The sequence below is a fragment of the Oncorhynchus mykiss genome, chromosome 2 (assembly GCF_013265735.2).
Source record: "Oncorhynchus mykiss isolate Arlee chromosome 2, USDA_OmykA_1.1, whole genome shotgun sequence".
NCBI classification, from domain to species: Eukaryota; Metazoa; Chordata; class Actinopteri; order Salmoniformes; family Salmonidae; genus Oncorhynchus; species Oncorhynchus mykiss.
In genome coordinates this window covers 53,371,324-53,396,108 of record NC_048566.1, presented here as the reverse complement: position 1 = coordinate 53,396,108, position 24,785 = coordinate 53,371,324, and the positions used below count along the sequence as shown (strand labels likewise).

General features: G+C 43.4%; 1 protein-coding gene across 2 annotated transcripts; it reads left to right on the top strand.

The window, feature by feature from the left end:
- slc25a44a (solute carrier family 25 member 44a) lies at window positions 1-22,877 on the top strand. 2 transcript variants are annotated; one of them, XM_036950373.1, is made up of 4 exons: window positions 1-225; window positions 19,973-20,664; window positions 20,877-20,954; window positions 22,243-22,877. In XM_036950373.1, the coding sequence occupies exons 2-4, from the start codon at window positions 20,028-20,030 to the stop codon at window positions 22,314-22,316; spliced, it is 789 nt and encodes a 262-aa protein (XP_036806268.1). In that variant the 5' UTR covers window positions 1-225; window positions 19,973-20,027; the 3' UTR covers window positions 22,317-22,877. The 2 variants fall into 2 exon arrangements, with proteins under 2 accessions (XP_036806268.1, XP_021420523.1); XM_021564848.2 differs by having other exon boundaries at window positions 2-225; window positions 20,827-20,954.
- The last annotated feature ends 1,908 nt before the right edge of the window (window positions 22,878-24,785 follow it).

The window sequence follows — 24,785 nt, the reverse complement described above, 5'->3', positions numbered from 1 at the left end:
ACTTTTTTAATGTTGCTGACGAGACGCTCGCTCAAGCATCGGTGACCGTACATTTACGAATGGACGGCATGAATTTGACATCAAACCATATTCTAACTAGTCCGAATCCTTTCAACGAATGCTTATTTTTACAAGGCTGTTAGAACGCTATACATATAGTTCAGTTTAGCCGTGTGTAGCATAGACATGCCGTCTTGAGCTATGTGAAAATGGCTCTATAACACGGTAAGTCACGTTTCCTTGTTTTGTAAGGTCGTTTCACCATGTTTATTCCTACGATGACACATAGCTACGCTTTTTATCAACAGTTCATGCGATAGGTTTAACCAGAGCGCTCATGTTAAATTGTATTCTTCAATTGCGTGTGCGCTGTCTGCAGAAAATAGCTAGGTTTCCATACAATTGGGGATCGATTTTCATGCGAAAGTAATACATCCGCAAAAGAAAATATGCGAATGTTCCCACCAGTGGTGATTCCACCAAACGGACTTGTTGCAGATATATATCAGTGCGTGATGACGTAGTGCGCACATTTACTTTTTCGCTCAAGTTTTAATGTGCCGGAAAAAAATTGAAATTAAAATGTTTCCATCGCATTTTCAACTCTACCAAATAATGCATTTTACGACAAATTCCCACAATGCCGAATTAACATTCTGTCTGCATTTATAAAATTACACTGAAAAAATACGGTATGACATTTACTCGCATTAAAAACTGGATGGAAACATGGTTATTGTAGCCATTATTTGTTATCTAAAACTAACCCATTCCTAGACGCTAACTGCTTATGTGCCTATTGACGATAGTATCTTATGGTCGAGGGAGTTTTGTTAAGGTTTTGACACTCGTTCTGAACGTTAAAATGCATCGCATGTGGTACGGTTTTGGAAATATAAGTAACATATCTTTCATATCAGCGAGGAGGTAAAAAAAAAAGTTAAATTACTACCACCTTTTATAGGGTTAGTGTTCCCACACAGCCATATCTCCTTGTAACATTGCATGTTTACAGAAGACCTACGTGGCCGCATGTACTAATTAGCTATCTAGTGTGCTCCGAACACCTGTGTGTGTGTGTAAGCGTATCATCACGGATTGCAAAGGGAAATCCAGCTGCGAGCTGCCCATTGACGCAGGCCTACCAGACTAGCTAAAAGCCTTCTGAATGCGTGCTTCGAGGCAAGCAACACTGAACAATGCATGAGAGCACCAGCTGTTCTGGACGACTTTGATCATGCTCTCCGTAGCCGTTGTAAGACCTTTAAACAGGTTAACATTCACAAGGCCGCAGGGCATGCGCTGACCAGCTAGCAAGTATCTTCACTGACATTTTCAACGTCTCCCTGAACCAGTCTGAAATGCCTACATGTTTCAAGCAGACCACCATAGTCCCTGTGCCCAAGAAGGCCAAGGTAACCTGCCTATATGACTATTGCACCGTGGTACTCACATCTGTAGCCATGAAATGCTTTGAAAGGCTTGTCATGGCTAACATCAACACCATCATCCCAGACACCCTGGGCCCACAATTCACATACCGCCCCAACAGATCCACAGATAACACAATCTATATTGCACTTCACAATGCCCTTTCCCACCTGGACAAGAGAAACACCCATGTGATAATGCTGTTCATTGACTACAGCTCAGCCTTCAACACCATAGTGCCCGCTAAGCTAAGGACCCTGGGACGGACACCTCCCTCTGCATCTTGGCCTTCCTGACGGTTCACCCCCAGGTGGTGAGGGTAGGCAACAACCCATCGGCCAAGCTGATTTTCAACACAGGAGCCCCACAGGGGTGCATGCTTCGTCGAATCCTGTACTCCCTCTTCACCCATGACTGTGTTGCCGCGCACAACTCCAATACAATGTTTACCAACGACACGACTGGTAGGCATGATCACCAACATTGATGAGATAGCCAATAGGGAGGAGGTCAGAGACCTGGTGGTGTGTTGCCAGAACAACAGCCTCTCCCTCAACATCAGCAAGGAGCTGATCGTGGACTACAGGAAACGGAGGGCCGAGCTCACCCCATCCACATCAACAGGGCTGTAGTGGAGCAGGTTGAGAGCTTGAAATTCCTCTGTGTCCACATCCCTAAGGATCTATCATGGTCCACACACACCAACACAGTTATGACGAGTGCACGGCAATGCCACTTCCTCCTCAAGGAGGCTGAAAAGATTTGTCATAGGCCCTCAGATCCTCAGAATTCTAAAGCTGCACTTAAACCACTTGGTATGGCAACTGCTTGTCATCAACCACCAATGGCGCTATAGAGGGTAGTGCGTACTGCCCAGTACATCACTAGTAGAGGTCGACTGATTATGATTTTTCAACACCGATACCGATTATTGGAGGACCAAAAAAAGCCCATACTGATTAATCAGCCAATTTTTTTTTTACAACAATACTGAATGAACACTTATTTTAACTTAATATAATACATCAATAAAATCAATTTAGCCTCAAATAAATAATGAAACATGTTCAATTTGGTTTAAATAATACAAAAACAAAGTGTTGGAGAAGAAAGTAAAAGTGCAATATGTGCCATGTAAGAAAGCTAATGTTAGTGTTCAAATACTGGAGAGTTGAGACCAAATCACGGACGCTGGACAGAGTGGATTTCAGTTGTAACGAAAGACAGTTTTAATGAGTCAGAGATATCTTGTCCCGCAGTTTTACGTGCACGGACCTAGTTCACATAACTCGGCAAGGAGCCAGGTGAAAAAGAGGCCTATACAATGGTTACATACATTTTTATACATAGAATAAAGTAGGTGGAGTCTTGTCGTTTCGGTCTTCTTGACTGGTCGGAGGGTTGGAGGCGGGCCTTGCTCTAGCCAGAGCGGGCCCCATTGGTGCACAGCAAAAGTTCTTTGCTCTTGGGACCGGCCAGTTAGAGGGAGATGAGATGTGTGTTTATATAAGGAAGAGGGGGTCAGTCTTCTGGCTGGGTGTATGTGTTCTTACGACGGAATGTCTTTGTTTATATGAGCTATGTGTATGAATATTTATATAACACTAACGTTTAAGTTCCCTGCTCAGAACATGAGAACATATGAAATCTGGTGGTTCCTTTTAACACGAGTCTTCAATATTCCCAGGTAAAACATTTTAGGTTGTAGTTATTATAGGAATTATAGGACTATTTCTCTCTATACGATTTGTATTTCATATACCTTTGACTATTGGATGTTCTTATAGGCACTTTAGTATTGCCAGTGTAACAGTATAGCTTCCGTCCCTTGCCCTGCCTGGGCTCGAATCGGGAACACATCGACAACAGCCACCCTCGAAGCAGCGAGGGCCATGCAGAGCAAGGGGAATAACTACTCCAATTCTCAGAGCGAGTGATGTTTAAAATGCTATTAGCCTGCACCCCGCTAACTAGCTAGCCATTTCACATCGGTTACACCAGTCTAATCTCAGGAGTTGATAAGCTTGAAGTCAAAACCAGCTCAATGCTTGAAGCACAGTGAAGAGCTGCTGGCAAAACGCACTAAAGTGCTGTTTGAATGAATGCTTATGAGCCTGCTGGTGTCTACCATCGCTCAGTCAGACTGCTCTATCAAATCATAGACTTAATTATAACATAATAACACACAGAAATACGAGCCTTTGGTCATTAAAATGGTAGAATCCGGGAAACTTTAATTTCGAAAACAAAACGTTTATGCTTTCAGTGAAATGATTTATCTAACGGATGGCATCCCTAAGTCTAAATATTGCTGTTACATTGTACAACCTTCAATGTTATGTCATAATTATGTACAATTCTGGCAAATTATCTACGGCCTTTGTTAGGAATAAATGGACTTCACACAGTTTGCAATGAGCCATGCGGCCCAAACTGCTGCATATACTGCTTGCACGGAACGCAAGAGAAATGACACAATTTCCATAGTTATAAGAAATTCATGTTAGCAGGCAATATTAACTAAGTATGCAGGTTTAAATATATATACTTGTGTATTGATTTTAAAGAAAGGCATTGATGTTTATGGTTAGGTACATCGGTGCAACGACAGTGCTTTTTTGAATATGCGCTTGTTAAATCATCAAGTAGGCTGTGATTCAATGAGAAACTAACAGGCACCACATCGATTATATGCAACACAGGACACGCTAGATAAACTAGTAATATCATCAACCATGTGTAGTTAACTAGTGATTATGTTAAGATAAGTTTAATGTTAGCTAGCAACTTAGCTTGGCTTCTTGCTGCCCTCGCGTAACAGGTAGTCAGTCTGCCACGCAGGAGTGCAATGTAAGGCAGGTCTTTAGAGCGTTGGACTAGTGACCGGAATGTTGCAAAAACTAATGCCTGAGCTGACAAGGTAAAAATCTGTCGTTCTGCCCCTGAACAAGGCAGTTAACACCGTTCCTAGGCCGTCATTGAAAATAAGAATGTGTACTTAACGGACTTGCCTAGTTTAATAAAGGTGTAAAATAATATATATATAAAAAATACCAATTAACGATTGTTATGAAAACTTGAAATCGGCCCTAATTAATCGGTCGACCTCTAATCACTAGGGCCGAGATCCCTGTCATCACCCAGGATTTCTATGCCAACCGGTGTCAGAGGAAGTCCCTAAAAATTGTCAGCCTCTAGCCTCCCAAGTCGGACTGTTCTCCATGCTACCGCACGGCTGCTGCAGATCTACCTCAATTACATCGACTCGGTTATGGTACTCCGTGTATATAGCCAAGTTATCATTACTCATTTTGTGTTTATTTTTATGTGTTCTATTCAATCGCAAACCATTCACACAATGAAGTTATGACACAATAAACGTGCACAATTTGTTTTATAAAAAAAAATGTCTTTATTTAACCAGGTAGGCTAGTTCTCATTTGCAACTGCGACCTGGCCAAGATAAAGTGTAGCAAATCGACACATACAACAACAGAGTTACACATGGAATAAACCAAACACAGTCAATAATACAGTAGAACAAAAGAAAACAAAAAGTCTATATACAGTGAGTGCAAATGAGGTAAGTTAAGGAAATAAATAGGCCATGGTGGCGAAGTAATTATAATATAGCAATTAAACACTGGAATGGTAGATCGGCAGAAGATGAATGTGCAGGTAGAGATAATGGGGTGCAAAGGAGCTAAATAAATAAATAAATACCAGTATGGGGATGAGGTAGGTAGATAGATGAGCTATGTACAGGTGCAATGATCTGTAAGCTGCTCTGACAGCTGGTGCTTAAAGCTAGTGAGGGAGATGTGAGTCTCCAGCTTCAGAGATTTTTGCAATTCGTTCCAGTCATGGGCAGCAGAGAACTGGAAGGAAAGATGACCGAAGGAGGAATTGGCTTTGGGGTGACCAGTGAGATATACCTGCTAGAGCGCGTGCTACGAGAGGGTGCTTTTATGGTAACCAGTGAGCTGAGATAAGGTGGGGCTTTACCTAGCAGAGACTTAACCTGTAGCCAGTGGATTTGGCGACGAGTATGAAGCGAGGGCCAACCAACGAGAGCGTACAGGTCGCAATGGTGGGTAGTGTATGGGGCTTTGGTGACAAAACGGATGGCACTGTGATAGACTACATCCAGTTTGTTGAGTAGAGTGTTGGAGGCTATTTTATAGATGACATCACCGAAGTTGAGGATCGGGAGGATGGTCAGTTTTACGAGGGTGTGTTTGGCAGCAAGGGTGAAGGATGCTTTGTTGCGATAAAGGAAGCCGATTCTAAATTTAATTTTGGATTGGAGATATTTAATGTGAGTCTGGAAGGAGAGTTTACAGTCTAACCAGACACCCAGGTATTTGTAGTTGTCCACGTGTTCTAAGTCAGAGCTGTCCAGAGTAGTGATGCTGGACGGGCGAGCAGGTGCGGGCAGTGATCGATTGAATAGCATGCATTTAGTTTTACTTAACGTTTAAGAGCAGTTGGAGGCCACGGAAGGAGAGTTGTATGGCATTGAAGCTCAGCTGGAGGTTGGTTAACACAGTGTCCAAGGAGGGGCCAGAAGTATACAGAATGGTGTAGTCTGCATAGAGGTGGATCAGAGAATCACCAGCAGCAAGAGCAACATTGATGTATACAGAAAAGAGAGTCGGCCCGAGAATTGAACCCTTTGGCACACCCATAGAGACTGTCAGAGTTCCGGACAACAGTCCCCCAGAGTTCAGTGTGTCAAATCGATCAGAGAAGTAGTTGGTAAACCAGGCGAGGCAATCATTTGAGAAACCAAGGGTGTCGAGTCTGCCAATAAGAATGTTGTGATTGACAGAGTCGAAAGCCTTGGCCAGGTCGATGAATACGGCTGCACAGTAATGTCTCTTATCGATGGCGGTTATGATGTCGTTTAGAACCTTGAGCATGGCTGAGGTGCACCCATGACCAGCTCTGAAACCAGATTGCATAGCGGAGAAGGTATGGTGGGTTTCGAAATGGTCAGTAATCTGTTTAACTTTCGAAGACCTTAGAAAGACAGGGTAGGATATATATAGGTCTGTAGCAGTTCGGGTCTAGAGTGTCACCCCCTTTGAAGAGGGGGATGACCGCGGCAGCTTTCCAATCTTTGGGAATCTCAGACGATACGAAAGAGGTTGAACAGGCTAGTAATAGGGGTTGCAACAATTTCAGCAGATAATTTTAGAGGGGGTCCAGATTGTCTAGCCCGGCTGATTTGTAGGGATCCAGATTTTGCAGCTCTTTCAGAACATCAGCTATCTGGATTTGGGTAAAGGAGAAATGGTGGGGCTTTGGCGGGTTGCTGTGGAGGGTGCCGGGCAGTTGACCGGGGTAGGGGTAGCCAAGTGGAAAGCATGGCCAGCCGTAGAGAAATGCTTATTGAAATTCTCAATTATAGTGGATTTATCGGTGGTGACAGCTCGCTTCAGAGCAGTGGGCTGCTAGGAGGAGGTGCTCTTGTTCTCCATGGACTTTACAGTGTCCCAGAACTTTTTTGAGTTAGTACTACAGGATGCACATTTCTGTTTGAAAAAGCTTGCCTTAGCTTTTCTAACTGCCTGTGTATATTTGTTCCTAACTTCCCTGAAAAGTTGCATATCACGGGGGCTATTCGATGCTAATGCAGAACGCTACAGGATGTTTTTGTGCTGGTCAATGGTAGACAGGTCTGGAGGGAACCAAGGACTATATCTACTCCTAGTTCTACAGTTTTTGAGAGGGGCATGCTTATTTAAGATGGTGAGGAAGGCACTTTTAAAGATTAGCATCATCTACTGACAGGATGAGGTCAATGTCATTCCAGGCTACCCTGGCCAGGTCGATTAGAAAGGCCTGCTCGCAGAAATGTTTCAGGGAGCGTTTGACAGTGATGAGGGGTGGTCGTTTGGTCGCAGACCCATTACGGATGCAGGCAATGAGGCAGTGATAGCTGAGATCTTGATTGAAAACAGCAGAGGTGTATTTGGAGGGCGAGTTAGTTAGGATGACATCTATGAGGGTGCCCGTGTTTACTGATTTGGGGTTGTACCTGGTAGGTTCATTGATAATTTGTGTGAGATTGAGGGCATCAAGCTTAGTTTGTAGGGTGGCCGGGGTGTTAAGCATGTTCCAGTTTAGGTCACCTAGTAGCACGAGCTCAGAAGATAGATGGGGGGGGGCAATCAATTCACATATGGTATCGAGGGCACAGCTGGGGGCAGAGGGAGGTCCTATAGCAAGCGGCAACAGTGAGAGACTTGTTTCTGGAAAGGTGAATTTTTAGAAGTAGAAGCTCAAATTGTTTGGGTACAGACTTAGCCTGCAGAGTTCTGTATTACTATCTATCTTTGCAGTAGATTGCAACACCGCCCCCTTTGGCAGTTCTATCTTGGCAGAAAACGTTATAGTTAGCAATGGATAATTCAGGGTTTTTGGTGGTTTTCCTAAGCCAGGATTCAGACACGGCTAAGACATCTGGGTTGGCAGAGTGTGCTAAAGCAGTGAGTAAAAGAAACTTAGGGAGTAGGCTTCTAATGTTAACATGCATGAAACCAAGGCTTTTACGTTTACAGAAGTCAACAAATGAGAGCACCTGTGGGGTGGGAGTGGTGCTAGGCACTGCAGGACCTGGATTAACCTCCACATCACCAGAGGAACAGAGGAGAAGTAGGATATGGGTACGGCTAAAGACTATACAAACTGTCCGTCTAGCACGTTCAGAACAGAGAGTAAAAGGAGCAGGTTTCTGGGCACGATAGCATAGATTCAAGGCATAGTGTACAGACAAAGGTAAGGTAGGATGTGAGTACATTGGAGGTAAACCTAGGCATTGAGTAATGAAGAGAGAGAGATATAGTCTCTAGAGATGTTTAAACCAGGTCATGTCATCGCATATGTAGGAGGTGGAACAACATGGTTGGTTAAGGCATATTGAGCAGGGCTAGAGGCTCTACAGTGAAATAAGACAGTAATCACTAACCAGGACAGTAATGGACAAGGCATATTGATATTAGAGAGAGGCATGCGTAGCCAAGTGAACATATGGGTCCAGTGAGTGGTTGGGCTGGCTGTGGACACAGCGATTCAGACAGTTAGCAGGCCGATGCTAACAGTTAGTAGGCCGGGGCTAAACAAGCTAGCCGCTAGTAGACCGGGGCAAGCTAGCAGTTAGCAGACCGGGTTAGCAAGCAGTTAGCAGGGGCTAGCAGTTAGCAGACCGGGTTAGCAAGCAAGCAGTTAGCAAGGGCTAGCAGTTAGCAGACCGGGCAGGCAAGCTAGCAGTTAGCTGACTGGGTTAGCAAGCAAGCAGATAGCAGGGGCTAGAAAGTTTGCCTTTGGGGGACGTCACGATGGGGGTAAGTCTGTTTTTGCCTCTTCGTGCGGTGACGTCGATAGACCAGTCGTGGAATTAGTAGGGTTCCAAGTAGCTCTAGGTAGCTAGCAGGCCTAGCTGGTTAGCATAATGGGCCTTCAGCGGCGTCGCGCCTGAAGGGCCTGTTGGGAGTCCTCGGGCAGATTATGTCGGTATTCCAGTCCTTAGGGGATCTGCGGGGTTCCATGCCCCATACCGGCTGTAGAAGGGGTCCGGATATTGTAGCTCAGGAGTATACTTCGGTGGTAGCACAGGAGCCCTGGCCGGGCTAGCTTCAAGCTAATTGGTGCTTGCTCTGGGATGGAAACGCTAGCCAGGAGTAGTCATCCGGGATTGCGGTTAGCTAGTTGTGAAGATCCAGATGAAAATGTTCAGTTTGCGGTAGGAATCCGGGGATAAAAATAACAGGGCGTGGTAGAGCACATTCTGGAGAGAGAAGTTCATCTGGGCGCATGGTCAACCCGACGTCTGCATTGGCAATGCAGCATTTACGATGATACGACCTCCGCAGAAGTCAGGGCTTTCATGCTTCTTGCGCTTAGCGGAACAGCACAGAGCTGTCGTCAAGGTAGTCAGTCGGTTTGTGTTTTCTACCGCCAACCAATCATATCAATGCGGAGCTATACAGAGTCCTCCACATTGTTTCAAAATTTGGGAGGCGATGCGGTATGGAGCTTGATTTGGTCTCTGCATGCCTCTGGAGGCTTAGCAGTTGCATCACACCCTCCATATGGAACCTCTGACCACATTTTTGGATTAAGCATGAATTGCCTTTTAATCTAGGCGTCCGCAATGGGTTAGTTCACCGAGATGGGCGCCAATATATATGTTGCTGCTCAAATTAAAACAATCTTGGTTGACCAACAGCCTAACGACCAAACAATCTACCAGTCGACTAATTGGGGTCAGCCCTAATAAGTAGTCACTAGTCTGTTTGCTACACATTAACTTAAACTAAAATCTAAGTTTCATCTAGACACACTTCATGCAGTATGAAGGGTTCCCACGGGTCCCTGAAAGTTTGTGAATGAAAAAGTTTTTGAAAATAGACATGGGTCATTGAAAGTGCTTGAATTTATACATTTTGTGCAAGAATAGAAATTGAAGTTCTTTTAGTTTATTTTTAAACATTTTATGTCAGTGATAGGCTACGTTCTGCTGTCTGCGTGTGTGTCTCCCGCTGTCTGTGTATCCTTGTTTCACGCGCCACCTGCCTCAAGAATGCGACGGTCACGTGCGTGCATGAGTGATTGAAGTCGAATGGTGCAGGTTAAACAGTGGCAAGCAAGCGAGAAAGCTAACGATAAGCGAACCTTCAGCTATGCCTGGAAAATGTAAATTCCAGGACTCGTGGCTCACCAAAGACATTTACAAAGACTGGCTTGTTAAAGATCCGCGGGGCATCCATGTGGCCCAATACAGAGCCTGCAGCAAGTCAATAAAAGTTCACGCCATGGGCGACGCAGATGTGATGAGCCATGCTGCTGGAGAATCACACAGGACGGCACTCTGCAAGTTAAAAGCAGGTAGGTCCTACCCCTGGTAACATGTAGAAAGGAATACAACAACTTACTTAGTTAGTTACTAACGTTAATTAGTTAGCTAGATTATTCGGTCTCTTTGTGGTTAGGTATATAAACTTTAACGCTACATAATTATTCGATAAAATTAACTTTTGCTATGTTGTTAGCTAACGTTATCTAGATGTCTGTCAGTTCTCTCACAGAATCACACCTGTCAATATAGTGCTAGCAAGCAAACGTTAGCTAAGTATAAACTGTCACCTGTAACATGAACTTATTTTTAAGAATGTTATGTTTGTTTTCATATTTCATATTCTCTCTCTGTGACACACACACGTTAACACACAGGCTAAAAAAATATATTGATTTTAAACACTTATTTATGTTTCTACTCTTAGGTGTGCCGTTCTCAGAGACGTTCCCAGACTGTGCAATAGCCAAGACCTTCGCATGCGGGCCAACAAAGTCCAGCTATGTGTGCACACATGGCTTGGCTCCTCATTTCAAGCACTTGTCTAAAAAACTGTCTGCTGGGGAGGAGGACTATGTACTTCACTTTGATGAGAGCCTTAACAGAAAAAAACAGTCAAAGCAGTGTGACCTTCACGTCCGTTTATGGGATGAGGAAAGTTGTGACGAGGTTTTACGATTCTAAATTTATGGGACATGCGACTGCGTTGGACCTTAAAGCGGTCTATGAGAAGAGCACCGAAGATATACCAAAGAAAAACATGGTTCAGATCTCCATGGATGAACCAAATGTAAATTGGTCATTTTACTCAAAGGTTGAGAAGCCCCGTGAGAATAAAATAGTCCTACACCTTATAAACATGGTTGCGGTCTCCATATTGTACATGGAGCATTTCAGAAGGGAGTGGAAGAAACGGAGTGGAAAGTCGACAGTGTACTGCATGCTATGTACCACCTTTTGAAGGGTACTCCAGCCCGTAGGGAGGACTACTTTAACATCATTGGATCATTAGTTCCCTAAATGCCACTTAAGTTTTGCATGATACGGTGGGTTGAAAATGCGCCTGTGCTTGAAAGCGCTTTAGAGTATTTAGCCCATATGGCAACATATGTGAAGGATGTAGAGAAGAGATGTCCAAATCCAGGCACAAAGTCCTTTGAGGTGATTGAGGAGGCTTAAGGACCCTCTCATGACAGCAAAACTGAATTTCATCTTGTCAGTGAGCAAAGAAGTGACACCATTCCTCACATGCTACCAGCCCGATAAGCCCATGGTGCCATTTCTCTCTACAGACTTGATCAACCTGCTTAAGAGCTTGATGAGCAGATTCATTAAGCCAGACCTCATGAAAGAAGCGAAAACCCCTCAAAAACCTTTTGATGTCGAGGTGACCCAGTCATCCAATCACATCGACTCCTCACAGGTCGACTTGGGCTTTGTTACTCGAAGAATTGTGAGAGACTTGTCCGCAGGGAAGAAAATATTGGACTTCAAAATCTCTTGCAAGAAGTGTAGTTATTTTTTTTTTAACCTTTATTTAACTAGGCAAATCAGTTAAGAACAAATTCTTATTTTCAATGACAGCCTGGGTTAACTGCAGAATGACATTTGTACCTTGTCAGCTCAGGGATTTGAACTTGCAACCTTTCGGTTACTAGTCCAATGCTCTAACCACTAGGCTACCCTGCCACCCTAATGTATGCTCACAACTGTTAACAAACTCTTTGAGAAATCTCCATTGAAGTGATCTCTGGTCTCGCATCTTTCTTTCTTGGATCCAAGGGAAATGGCAGGGCACAAATGGAAAAATGCTGTGTACAGCAAAGTTGAAGAAGGCCCTGATCTACCTTGTAAATAGTCATTGGGTGAAGGAAGGAGATTGTGATGATGACATTCGACAATACTCATGTTTTATTGATGACATTGTCCAGGCCCAACACTGTTTGTAAACTTTGATCCTGTCCAAGACAGCATGGACACATTTTTACATGAGTAATGTCAAAGAGCTCAGAAATCTGTGGAGATTTTGCCACCAACTCCTCTTACTGTCACACGGGCAAGCCTCAGTAGAGTGTGGATTCTCCAGCAATTGGCAGATTGAAGTGTAGAACTTGAAGGAAGATTCATACGTAGCACAGCGATGTAAAAATGTGTGCATTGACAGACCGCTGCAGATGTCAGTGGCATCTGCAAGGCAGAGGTATGTGACACATCAAGAAGAACAGAGACAGAGAAGAATGGAGGAGCAAAAAAACAAAGAAAATACCTTTATAGGTGAACTTAAAAGGGAAGAAAAGAAGACTGACATGGCATAAATGCTCCCAAGACCCCAGCAGACAAATTTGCACTCAAAGCGGAGAGCACAGGCAACCTCACTCTTATTGCCAAGTCCAATAGCCTGAGAAAGGGTGTTAAAGATAAGTGCACAAATAGCTGAAATAGAAACACTACTCAACGAAAAAGTGAATGACCTGAAAAGCAAATGAAGGGGCATAGCAGCAAAAAGCAAGGGTTGGGCACTGGTTTAACAGTTTGAGAAAATACTCAATGAGCAAGTGCTAAAAAATAAAATAAAAAAGCAAATGAACCAAAAAGGCCAACAACCCCAGAACACAATGGTTGGGCAAATGTTTTATTTATTTTTATCCAATTAATATATCTAATCTTTTGTTGCAAAATATTTTATTTATGGTCATGTGTTTTTGTTTATCTATTCATTTGGTCATGGTCATGGAAAAAAAGGTTGTTTTTGCTCTGCGACATGTTTTATGTGGTGAAGCTGGTGCTAATGAAATAAACGAGGAGTTACTTAGCTCTTCAACTCGTAAATAAGTCAGTCTTTATCGCTCAACTTACACAATATATTGTTTTGCTGTGCTGTTAGAGAAGGCAAGAGACCACTTAGTCTGCCATCACTGTAACGCAGCACAATTGAGAAGTTTTCACACATTCAAGCCTCTCTTTTTAATTGTTGTCTGTGAGCTTCTATAAAGCCTGCTAGTTCTCATTATAAAAATGATCAGTGTTGTAACTAACCTTGATCCACATCTCAAACTATGCCATGTTGGGTCCTTGAATTTGAGGGAATTGGGACTGGAAAGTCCTTGAATTAGGTGTAGGAACCCTGAGTATGTTATAAGCTAGATTTGCATAGGTATTCCTCAAGTACAACTGTGTTATAGTACTAAAATTGAATGTGAGGTTCAACAGACCATTTTTGTCACAGACTATGATTCTTTGTCATTTCAGCAAGCCATGACACCCATCATCTCAGATTGTTCTGAAATGATTTCTGAAGTTAGAAACATGAGAGAAGCATTCCTGCAACATTGTTGTTGAAATATAATTTGAGATTTGAAGCTAATTGATTGCACCCAAGTTGTCCCTTTTTTAAAAATTAGGATTCACATAATATTCCATAAATATAGTAGCTAACATCCGATTTGGACCAAACATCATCCTACCAATGACATGAGGAATCCAAATAAATGGTCAAAAGCCATCCACTGACCCCCGACACCACACCAAGCCCACCCCAACGGCCAGTGTACATAATCAGTTCTCTATGTCTGACAAGTTGTCAAGGTATGATCACAAATATCCTACCAACGGGACATAAACTGTAATATTACTATATCGTGGCTGAATGACGACATTGATAACATTCAGCTGGCGGGATATACGCTGCATCAGCTAGACAGAACAGCACACTCCGGTAAGACGGGTTGGTCTATGTATATTTGTAAACAAAAGCTGGTGCACGAAATCTAAGGAAGTCTCTAGATTTTGCTCACCTGAAGTAGAGTATCTAATGATAAGCTGTAAACCACACTATTTGCCAGGAGAGTTTATCTATATTTTTTTGTGGCTGTTTATTTACCACCACAGACGGATGCTGGCACTAAGACCGCATTCAATGAGCTGTATACGGCCATAAGGAAACAGGAAAATGCTCATCCTGACGCAGCGCTCCTAATGGCCGGGGACTTTAATGCAGGGAAACTTAAATCCGTCTTCCTTAATTTTTATTAGCATGTTAAATGTGCAACCAGAGGAAAAAAAAACTCTAGACCACCTTTTACACCACACACAGAGACGCATACAAAGCTCTCCCTCGCCCCCCATTTGTTAAGTCTGACCATAATTCCATCCTCCTGCTTGCAAGCAAAAACTAAAGCGGGGCGCACCAGGTCAATAAAGTGGTCAGATCCTGCAGATGCTAAGCTACAGGACTGTTTTGCTAGCATAGACTGGAATATGTTCCGCAATTCCTCTACCATTGAGGAGTACACCACATCAGTCACTGGCTTCATCAATAAGAAACCATGGATTACAGGCAACATCCGCACTGAGCTAAAGGCTTGAGCTGCCACCTTCAAGGAGCGGGACTCTAACCTGGGCGCTTATAAGAAATCCTGCTACACCTTCAGACGAACAATCAAACAGGCAAAGCGCCAATACAGGACTAAGATTGAATTGTACTACACCGGCTTCGACGCTCTTCCGATGTGGCAGGGCCTGCAAACTATTACACACTACAAAGGGAAGCACAGCCGCGAGCTGCCCAGTGACACGAGCCTACCAGACGAGCTAAATCGCTTCTATGCTCGCTTCAAGGCAAGTAACACTGACACATGCATGAGAGCATTAGCTGTTCTGGACGACTGTGTGATCAGTCAGGTGTCTGATTGTTCCTGATTGAGTTTGTTATACCAACATGTTTCAAGCGGACCACCATAGTCCCTGTACCCAAGAACACAAAGGTAACCTGCCTAAATGACTACAGACTCGTAGCACTCAAGTCCATAGCCATGAAGTGCTTTGAAAGGCTAGTCATGGCTCACATTAACACCATAATCCCAGAAACCCTAAACCTACTCCAATTTTCATACTGCTCAAACAGATCCACAGGTGATGCAATCTCTATTGCAGTCCACACTGCCCTTTCCCACATGGACAAAAGGAACTCCTACGTGAGAATGCTACTCATTGACCACAGCTCAGCGTTCAACGCCATAGTGCCCTCAAAGCTCATCACTAAGTTGAGGATCCTGGGACTAAACATCTCCCTCTACAACTGGATCCTAGACTACCTGACGGGCCGCCCACAGGTGGTAAGGGTTGGTAACAACACATCTGCCACGCTGATCCTCAACACGAGTCCCTCGGGTGTGTGCTCAGTCCCCTCCTGTACTCCCTGTTCACCCACGACTGCATGGCCAGGCGCGACTCCAACACTATCATTACATTTGCAGACGACACAACAGTGGTAGGCCTGACAGACGAGACAGCCTACAGGGAGGTCAGAGACCTGGCCGGGTGGTGCCAGAATAACAACCTATCCTTCAACGTAATCAAGGAAAAGGAGATGATTGTGGACTACAGGAAAAGGACCGAGCACGCCCCCATTCTCATCAACAGGGCTGTAGTGGAGCAGGTTGAGAGCTTTACGTTCCTTGGTGTCCACATCACCAACAAACTAACATGGTCCAAACACACAAGTCGTGAAGGGGGCATGACAAAGCCCATTCCCCCTCAGGAAACTAAAATGATTTGGCATGGGTCCTCAGATCCTCAAAAGGTTATATCACTGCCTGGTACGGCAACTGCTCAGCCTCTGACCGCAAGGCACTACAGAGGGTCATGCGTACGGCCCAGTACATCACTGGGGCTAAGCTGCCTGCCATCTAGAACCTCTATACCAGGCGGTGTCAGAGGAAGGCACAAAGAAATGACTCCAGCCACCCCAGTCATAGACTGTTCTCTCTGCTACAGCACGGCAAGCGGAACCGGAGCGCCAAGTCTAGGACCAAAAGGCTTCTCAACAGCACATACCTCTAAGCCATAAGACTTCTGAACAGCTAATCAAATGGATACCCGGACTATGCATTGTGTCCCGCCACCATTTTTAAAAATGTTTTTATTTTATTTGTATTTCTTTACTTATCTATTGTTTACCTAATACTTTTTTTACTTAACTGCACTGTTGGTTAATGGCTTGTAAGTAAGCATTTCACTGTAAGGTCTATGTGACGTCACTGGCCGCGGGCAGGATTTGGTACTTTAACACACGCACACATTCATCACTCCCTGCTCCGTTATAAGATAAGTTAACAATGTGGGTCGACACACAAATTAACTTCTGTCTTAGTACATACATTTCACACTTGTCAGTGTTCATATTTAATATAAGCAATATTTATTATACTTATATATGTTGTGGAAGAGCGCGTTGTTTGTTTGTTCTATTCCTCTCTATCTCTAGCTTCCGGGTATGCTGGATAAGGACCCGAGCTAAGGGAATTGGGCTGACTTTGTAGTGCCTGTCCCGAATGGTTCATTCATGTAAATGGGCATATTGAAAGACAGTCAGCAGTGATGTAATTTTGACATCCTCCTCCCTCATGTGGTACCCTTCCTGTAGGCTCATCCTGACATGACCCTCCAGCATGACAATGCCACCAGCCATGCTGCTCGTTCTGTGCATGATTCCTGCAAGACCGGAATGTCAGTGTTCTGCCATGGCCAGCAAAGAGCCAGGATCTCAATCCCATTGAGCACGTCCGGGACTTGTTGGATCGGAGGGTGAGGGCTATCCAGTCTGTTGGATAGCCCAGTCTGTTGGATAGCCCTTGTTGGATTGGAGGGTGAGGGTGCTATCCAGTCTGCTGTTAACTGGATAGCAGCATTCTCAGTTCTGTGATATCTACAGACTCCGGAGTTGCAGTTGTTCCATTTCACGATGTGATTTGCGAGCCACACATTCTACATGATGTGAGCCAGCTAGGTAGGCTACAATGGACAAAAAGTTCAACGCATCTCGCTTGGGTACAATATTGTGTTTCACTCATGCTTTATAGACCTAACTAGACCTACCGTATCAGGGTACCCAAACATAAGATACAGGATCAGATATGTGAATGCGCTCTAAGCCATTTTACGTTGGCAAACGACATGTTTTGCAGAATGATAACAATAGCGAAGCTCAAAACAACCTGAAAGTAGCTAGTTGTTAACCCTATACCAAAACACACACGTGCGAAGCTGGCTAGGTACCAAGAAAACTTTTAGCTAACATAAGCAAAATAACAACAGACAGTGTTCCCCCTTTCATCAGTGATGCTACTGTATTAGCTAGCTAGCTTTGTAGCATACCATCTCTCTCAGAAAGTATCGCTTGTGTTCAACAAAATGGATTATAATGTTGCGGATAAAGTTTTGTATGGCACAATTTCATGTGTACAACATCTAAAGATCTGCTTCACGATACTGAGAGCTTTGCCTTTTGTAAAAGGACGTATTTGGGTGTTGGCGCCTTTGTTCATGTTTTTTGGATGGCCTGGAACTCCAGAATGAGGCTCAGGAAGTTTGAGTAAGTTTATCAAAAACAAGTGAAATTGCAACAACAACTGTCTGGAACCTTCTTTAACCTCTCTGGGGTAGGTGGGACGCTTGCGTCCCACATGGCCAATAGCCAGGGAAAATGCAGAGCGCCAAATTCAAATACATTGCTATAAAAATCTAACTTTCATTAAATTACACTTTCCCAAGATAGCAAATTAAAGCTACACTCGTTGTGAATCCAGCCAACATGTCAGATTTCAAAAAGGCTTTTCGGCGAAAGCATAAGATGCTATTATCTGATGATAGCACAACAGTTAACAATGAGAGCGTAGCATTGCACCTCTATCAAAATGTACACATGAAGTGATGTTCGTTCTGAGCTAAGGTACTTCTTCATTACTCAAAGGAAAAACCTCAACCAATTTCTATAAACTGGTGACATCCAGTGGAAGCGGTAGGAACTGCAGGAAAGTCAATTAGAATTCTGGATTCCCCATGAAAACATATTGAAAAGACAGTGACTTCAAAAAAATTAATCTGAATGGTTTGTCCTCGGGGTTTCGCCTGCCAAATAAGTTCTGTTATACTCACAGACATGATTCAAACAGTTTTAGAAACTTCAGAGTGTTTTCTATCCAATACTATCCAATACTGCATATATTAGGATCTGGGACAGAGTATGAGGCAGTTCAGTTTGGGCACTCTATTTATCCAAAAGTGAAAATGCTGCCCCCTACCCCAAACAGGATAACATGCCATTTTCATGAACAAATACAGGTTAGAGTCCTGAATAGTAAAATTCTCATTTTAATGGAGCAGATGGTGCTTGTTTGGCCAAGAAAATTACCTTGCTCCACAGCATCAGCAATTCCAATCCAGTACTTATAGTAGCAAACTACAATTCAAGAACTCTGCCAGAAACCCACAGCTTCCATCACTTTGTACGACTCTCCAAAAGCCTTGTGGATACAAAGAGTTTTCAAATACACAGATAATGCTATGAAATTTGACTTTGACCATGGGAAACCTATTGATGAGCAGACAAGGGTGAATATGCGTGTATCTGATATTCTAGTGTTGCTGCTATGATGATGATAACTGGATTGCCAGCAGCATACCACCTTGCATACCACTGCTGGCTTGCTTCTGAAGTTAAGCAGGGTTGGTCCTGGTCAGTCCTTGGATGGGAGACCAGATGCTCCTGGAAGTGGTGTTGGAGGGCCAGTAGGAGGCACTCTTTCCTCTGGTCTAAAAAATATCCCAATGCCCCAGGGCAGTAATTGGGGACACTGTCCTGGCTAAATTCCTAATCTGGCCCTCAAACCATCACGGTCACCTAATAATCCCCAGTTTACAATTGGCTCATTCATCCCCCTCCTCTCCCCTGTAACTATTCCCCAGGTCGTTGCTGCAAATGAGAATGTGTTCTCAGTCAACTTACCTGGTAAAATAACAGATAAATATAAAAATAAAAATTGGAATAGCCAATTTTGTGGATGATGAAAACATGGACGTAAATGTGAAATTCATGCATCCAAGTTATCCAGCGAGACAATTTTCTTGGCCAAACAGAGAGGACATATGCTTGTTTTTGGTGCAGAACATCTGCACCGTTAAGGAACAAACCACTGCAACTGGTTGCCAATATCAATTTGGATGTAGCGACATCACTGCAATAGATGCACTGAGCAAAGAAAGAATGAAATGAGGAATGAGTAGTCCTCAAGGCAATTTTTTGGTTTTATATGCTTTTTATTTGATGTATGTTCTAACTTAAATCATCATTTGAAGGTTCAGTCTTAAATTAACATTGAGGGTGTGGGGGACATTCATTAGCACCATCTTGTGATCAGAACCTGGTAATATGCTGTTGTATGATGGTACTTAAAAAATTCAATGACTCATTTCTCTGAACGGGGGAACATGGCCATCACCAAGTTCACTGAGAATACATTACATGGGTATGAAGAAAGAAACAATACTCCTAGTCGCAGCGTCATAGTACTCGTCAGACAGAGAACTGATGCTGTATACTTGCCGTTGGGGTGGGCTTGGTTTAGTTTGGGGTCAGTGGTTGGCTTTTGACACTTTATTTGGGTTCCTCACGTAATAATTGCTGTTAAGAGGTCTGGTTCAAATCAGATGTTGGTTACTATATTTATTGAATATTCTATCAATTGAAATGGCCAATTTTGGTGCAATCAATTAGCTTAATTTCTCAGAGTTCAAATTGTCTTTAAATAATGTTTAAAAAAAACAATCTGAGATGGTGAGTGATGAAATCTTATTTTTGTGCTTTTTGAGACCTGCCTCAATGTCCTTCTCTTGGTCCATCAGGTGTTGTGGAGGGCGCGGTCCATTCAACAAGGAGCTGTGGACACCAGCAGGCAGGATGGAGGAGAAGAAACGCAACATCCGGATCATTGAATGGGAGGACCTGGACAAGAAAAAGTTCTACTCCCTGGGTGTGTTCATGACCATGACCACCAGGGCCACAGTCTACCCGTTCACCCTCATCCGCACCCGGCTGCAGGTGCAGAAGGGCAAGTCCCTCTACACAGGCACCTTTGACGCCTTCTACAAGATCCTGAAGGCGGAGGGCCCGCGAGGCCTCTACCGAGGCTTTATGGTTAACACCTTCACCTTGATCTCAGGCCAGGCCTACATCACCACCTATGAACTGGTAAGGAAGTACGTGTCCCAATATTCCAGCAATAACACAGTGAAGTCTCTGTGGGCAGGGGGAGCGGCGTCCCTGGTGGCCCAGACCATCACTGTGCCCATAGATATGGTCTCTCAGCAGCTCATGATGCAAGGCCAGGTGGGACACCTGAGCCGCTTCAAGGTCAAACCCAAAATAATGATGGCGACATCCAAGAGCAAAGTGACTTTCGGACAAACCAGGGACATTGTGGTGCAGATATGCGCCGCTGATGGTTTCCGGGGATTTTACCGGGGATACGTGGCATCCCTCCTCACCTACATCCCCAATAGCGCAGTGTGGTGGCCTTTTTATCATTTTTATGCAGGTAGGCGACTCTACCTGCCACGGCAGGCAGATACTAAGCAAGCAGTACTAGATTTTAGCTAGGTTTTGTATGATACTACATGACATGGGCAATTCTAAAGCTGCTTGAAATGCATCTGATATGTTTTTGCGCCTTACATTTTCACTATGTTCATGTTTACAGAGAACCTTTCCAAACTAGCCCCCAGTGATTGTCCTCACCTGCTTCTGCAGGCTATCGCTGGGCCAATGGCAGCAGCCACAGCCTCCACCATCACCAATCCCATGGATGTTGTGCGGGCCAGAGTGCAGGTAAAACCACAAGTATATTGCTTTGTCTGTACACAATCCTGGTTATGGTTTAACTGAATGAAGAGTGACACATTCATATTCAGTGTTATTGTCTTAGTTAATCCTTTTTGTAATCACTGGTGACATGGTTTACAAACCATTTCAAGTTTACCATACCAGACCCTCGTTTTGGATATACAATGCATTTGGAAAGTATTCAGACCCTTTCTCCACATTTTGTCACTTTACAGCCTTATTCTAAAATGGATTAAATAAAAAACTACACAATATCCCATAATGACAAAGCGAAAACAGGTTTATAGACTATTTGGCACATTTATAAAAAATAAAAAACAGATGCCTTATTTACTTAAGTATTCAGACCCTTTTCTATGATAGTTGAAATTGGTGCATTGATTGGAAAGGCACACACCTGTCTAGATCCTTGATGAAAACCTGCTCCAGAGCGCTCAGAACCTCAGACTGGGGTGAAGGTTCACCTTCCAACAGGACAATGACCCTAAGCACACAGCCAAGACAACGCAGGAGTGGCTTCGGGACAAGCCTCTGTATGTCCTTGAGTGGCCCGGACTTGAACCTGATCGAACATCTCTGGAGAGACCTGAAAATAGCTGTGCAGTGACGCTCCCCATCCAACCTGACAGAGCTTGAAAGGATCTGCAGAGAGGAATGGGAGAAACTCCCAAAATATGTGCCGAGCTTGTAGCGTCATACCCAAGAAGACTCGAGGCTGTAATCACTGCCAAAGGTGTTTCAACTGAGTAAATGGTCTGAATACTTAAGTAAATGTGACGTTTTTTATTTGTAATACATTTGCAAACATTTCCGAAAGCCAGTTTCTGCTTTGTCATAATGGGGTATTGTGCGTAGATTGATAAAAAAAACAATGTAATACATTTTACAATAAGGCTGTAATGTAACAAAATGTGGAAAAAGTCCAGAGGTGTGAATACTTTCCAAATGCACTGTATTTTAGGGGTATATACTGTTCAAGGCACTTGAGTTTAATTCACTATATTTTACAAAGCAGGTTCAAGGGGTTTTCAGGCCAACTTTTACACACATGGATTTTTCAGGGGATATTTGAACGTTCATAAGAATGATTTGCCTAGCTTAAATACATAGCCAGAAAAATTCCCATGTTGACCAAGAAACAACGGAGTCGGCATTTGTCAAGACTCTAAAGGGACTCCTCATTTGTCTTTCTACCTCGATCCATCTATTTCTCTATGAACTCTAAAGGTATTTTTTTTGAGTGATATCAACCTTTCTCACTGTGGCTCCTAAGGTGGAGGGCAGGTCATCGGTCATTGCAACCTTCAAGCAGCTGCTGGCAGAGGAAGGACCCTGGGGGATGACTAAAGGGTTGTCTGCCCGCATTATCTCCTCCACCCCCACGGCCGTGGTCATCGTGGTGGGCTACGAGACCCTCAAGAGACTGAGCCTGCGGCCTGAGCTGGTCAACTCTAGACACTGGTAAATACCAGAGGGACAACCAGGGACAGACCCGGGCTAGACTGGGCCAGGTAGCCAGGGACACTGTCAAACACAGACAAAACATACCTGGCTACCTGGTCTCCCATATTGCCGATTCGGTTTGCCTTTGAAAAAACGGTTGCCTTTTTTATGTTTTAATGTGAGGTTGGTGGATTTTATCATGCTGTTTGGGCAGAGGAATTATGATTCATACCGTTTTGTTTTCAGGGAATACAACTGTAGATATTGGAACTTGTCAATTAGAGGTATGGAGAAAAATGTGTGCGTTGTTGCAGCAGAGTAAGCAAATTAAAGTGTAATAAGGAGAGTCGTTTAATTTACCAATTATAAGGCTTGGTAAATTTGACACTGGGTTAAACTGGTTTTCAAAATGGACTCTCACAAACCCTCTGTTGCCCTTAAAAAATTGTGTTTGTTAACTTTAAATGGTACATGTTTGTCAGCTTTGTATTGTTCATGTATTCACCCAATGGTTGCGTTTCACTGGCAAAGGTAATGTAGACAACCCTGCTGAAAGCCTGTCAACAGGGCAGGTTATTACATTCAACAAACAAGTTCTCTTCCTTTGGTGAGAAAGGACCAGGGCTATGTTGAATAAGAGCAGAACTGCTCTCTAGTACCCTTTTTCTCTGAATATGATTTGTGTAAAGCAAGTTATTCAAAGTAGGCTTGGGAAACACTATGGCATGGTGTTGAGGAAGCACCAGTAATTTTACATCTCAATTTAAAAACAGTACGACCTATTCCTGCCCTCAATGCTTGTGGACTGTTGGGAATAGTACACTATATACAAAAGTATGTGGACACCCTTTCAAATTAGTGGATTGGGCTAGTTCAGCTATACCAGTTGCTGACAGGTGTATCAAATTGAGCACACAGCCATGCAATCTCCATAGACAAACATTGGCAGTAGAATTGCCTGAAGAGCTCAATGACCTTCAACGTGGTACTGTCATAAGATGCCCCCTTAAATGTCTACCCTGCTTAACTGTAAGTGCTGTGAGTGTGAGGTGGAAACATCTAGGAGCAACAACAGCTCAGCCGCAAAGTGGTAAGCCATACAAGCTTACAGAATGGGACCGCTGAAGTGCATAGCGTGTAAAAAATAATCTGTCCTCGGCTGCAACACACTATCAAGTTCCATGCTGCCTCTGGAAGCAACAAAATAACTTAGGCTTCTGTGCGGGTGCCCATTTTTATTTTTTTTACCTTTATTTAACTAGGCAAGTCAGTTAAGATTCTTATTTTCAATGACGGCCTAGGAACAGAACATTTCATGAAGCTCCAGACTAAGATCACCATGCGCAATGCCAAGCAGGAGCGATGTAAAGCTTGCCGCCATTGGACTCTGGAGCAGTGGAAATGCTTCACCATCTGGCAGTCCGATGGATGAGTCTGGGTTTGGAGGATGCCAGGAAAACGCTACTTGCCCGAATGCATAGTGGCAACTGTAAAGTTTGGTGGAATCCCCACAGAAATGTTCCAACATCTAGTGCAAAGTCTTCCCAGAGTGGAGGCCGTTACAGCCGGAAAGGGGGGTACAAACTCCATATGAATGTCCATGATTTTGAAATGAGATGTTCAACAAGCAGGTGTCCACATACTTTTGATCATGGCGAGGCAGCCATTTTAGGAGTCCATTGTCCTGAAACATGCCACAATAAAATGCTATATGAAGTGTTTCTTGGCCAAAATTAAATTTAGCAATTTGATTAATGGTTTCTAAATGTACTACATACATTTCATGGAGGTTGTGTTTTGAATATTTCCTTTTTCTGTAAGTTGTAGACTGAACTGTTGCACTTCATTGATTTTAGTTCATGAAATTAACCTTGTTTGTAAGCATTCACGCATTATGAATTTGCCCATCTGCTCATACCTTCCACATATGAGTGGTGATATTTGGCACTATGCTCAGTTGTGAAGTATACCCATGTTAACTGGATAGGGTGTTCTGATTTCTTCAATGAGTTTCAATTAGCAACAATTTCAGATCACAACTGTGTTTTGGATAAATAAAGTAAATAGATTTGCACAAGTTATTTTAACTTGATGGAAAATGTCAAATACAAATCTAAGTTTCTCCTAATGCTTAGCAAAAAATCATAACTCATGAATTTGAATTGCAAGGTCATTGACAGTTTGTACAATAAATTGGACTTCACACTTTCAGGAACAGGCCTACTTATGTAACAACCCTAGTGTGCCTGAAGCTGATTTGATCCTCAATGTTACACCAATTGCCGTTATCCCCTAGATTTATCGTCGCCGCCACTCCTTAAAAGAAACATTTGGGATGGTAACGTTTGTGTAAAATTGACTAAAATCAGTATG

Excerpts from the sequence above, each read along its gene's own strand:
- slc25a44a (XM_021564848.2), top strand. The coding sequence starts at position 20,028 with ATGGAGGAGAAGAAACGCAACATCCGGATCATTGAATGGGAGGACCTG. Across the intron at positions 20,665-20,826 it reads TTTTTATCATTTTTATGCAG|AGAACCTTTCCAAACTAGCC; the intron begins GTAGGCGACTCT and ends TCATGTTTACAG. Across the intron at positions 20,955-22,242 it reads TTGTGCGGGCCAGAGTGCAG|GTGGAGGGCAGGTCATCGGT; the intron begins GTAAAACCACAA and ends GTGGCTCCTAAG.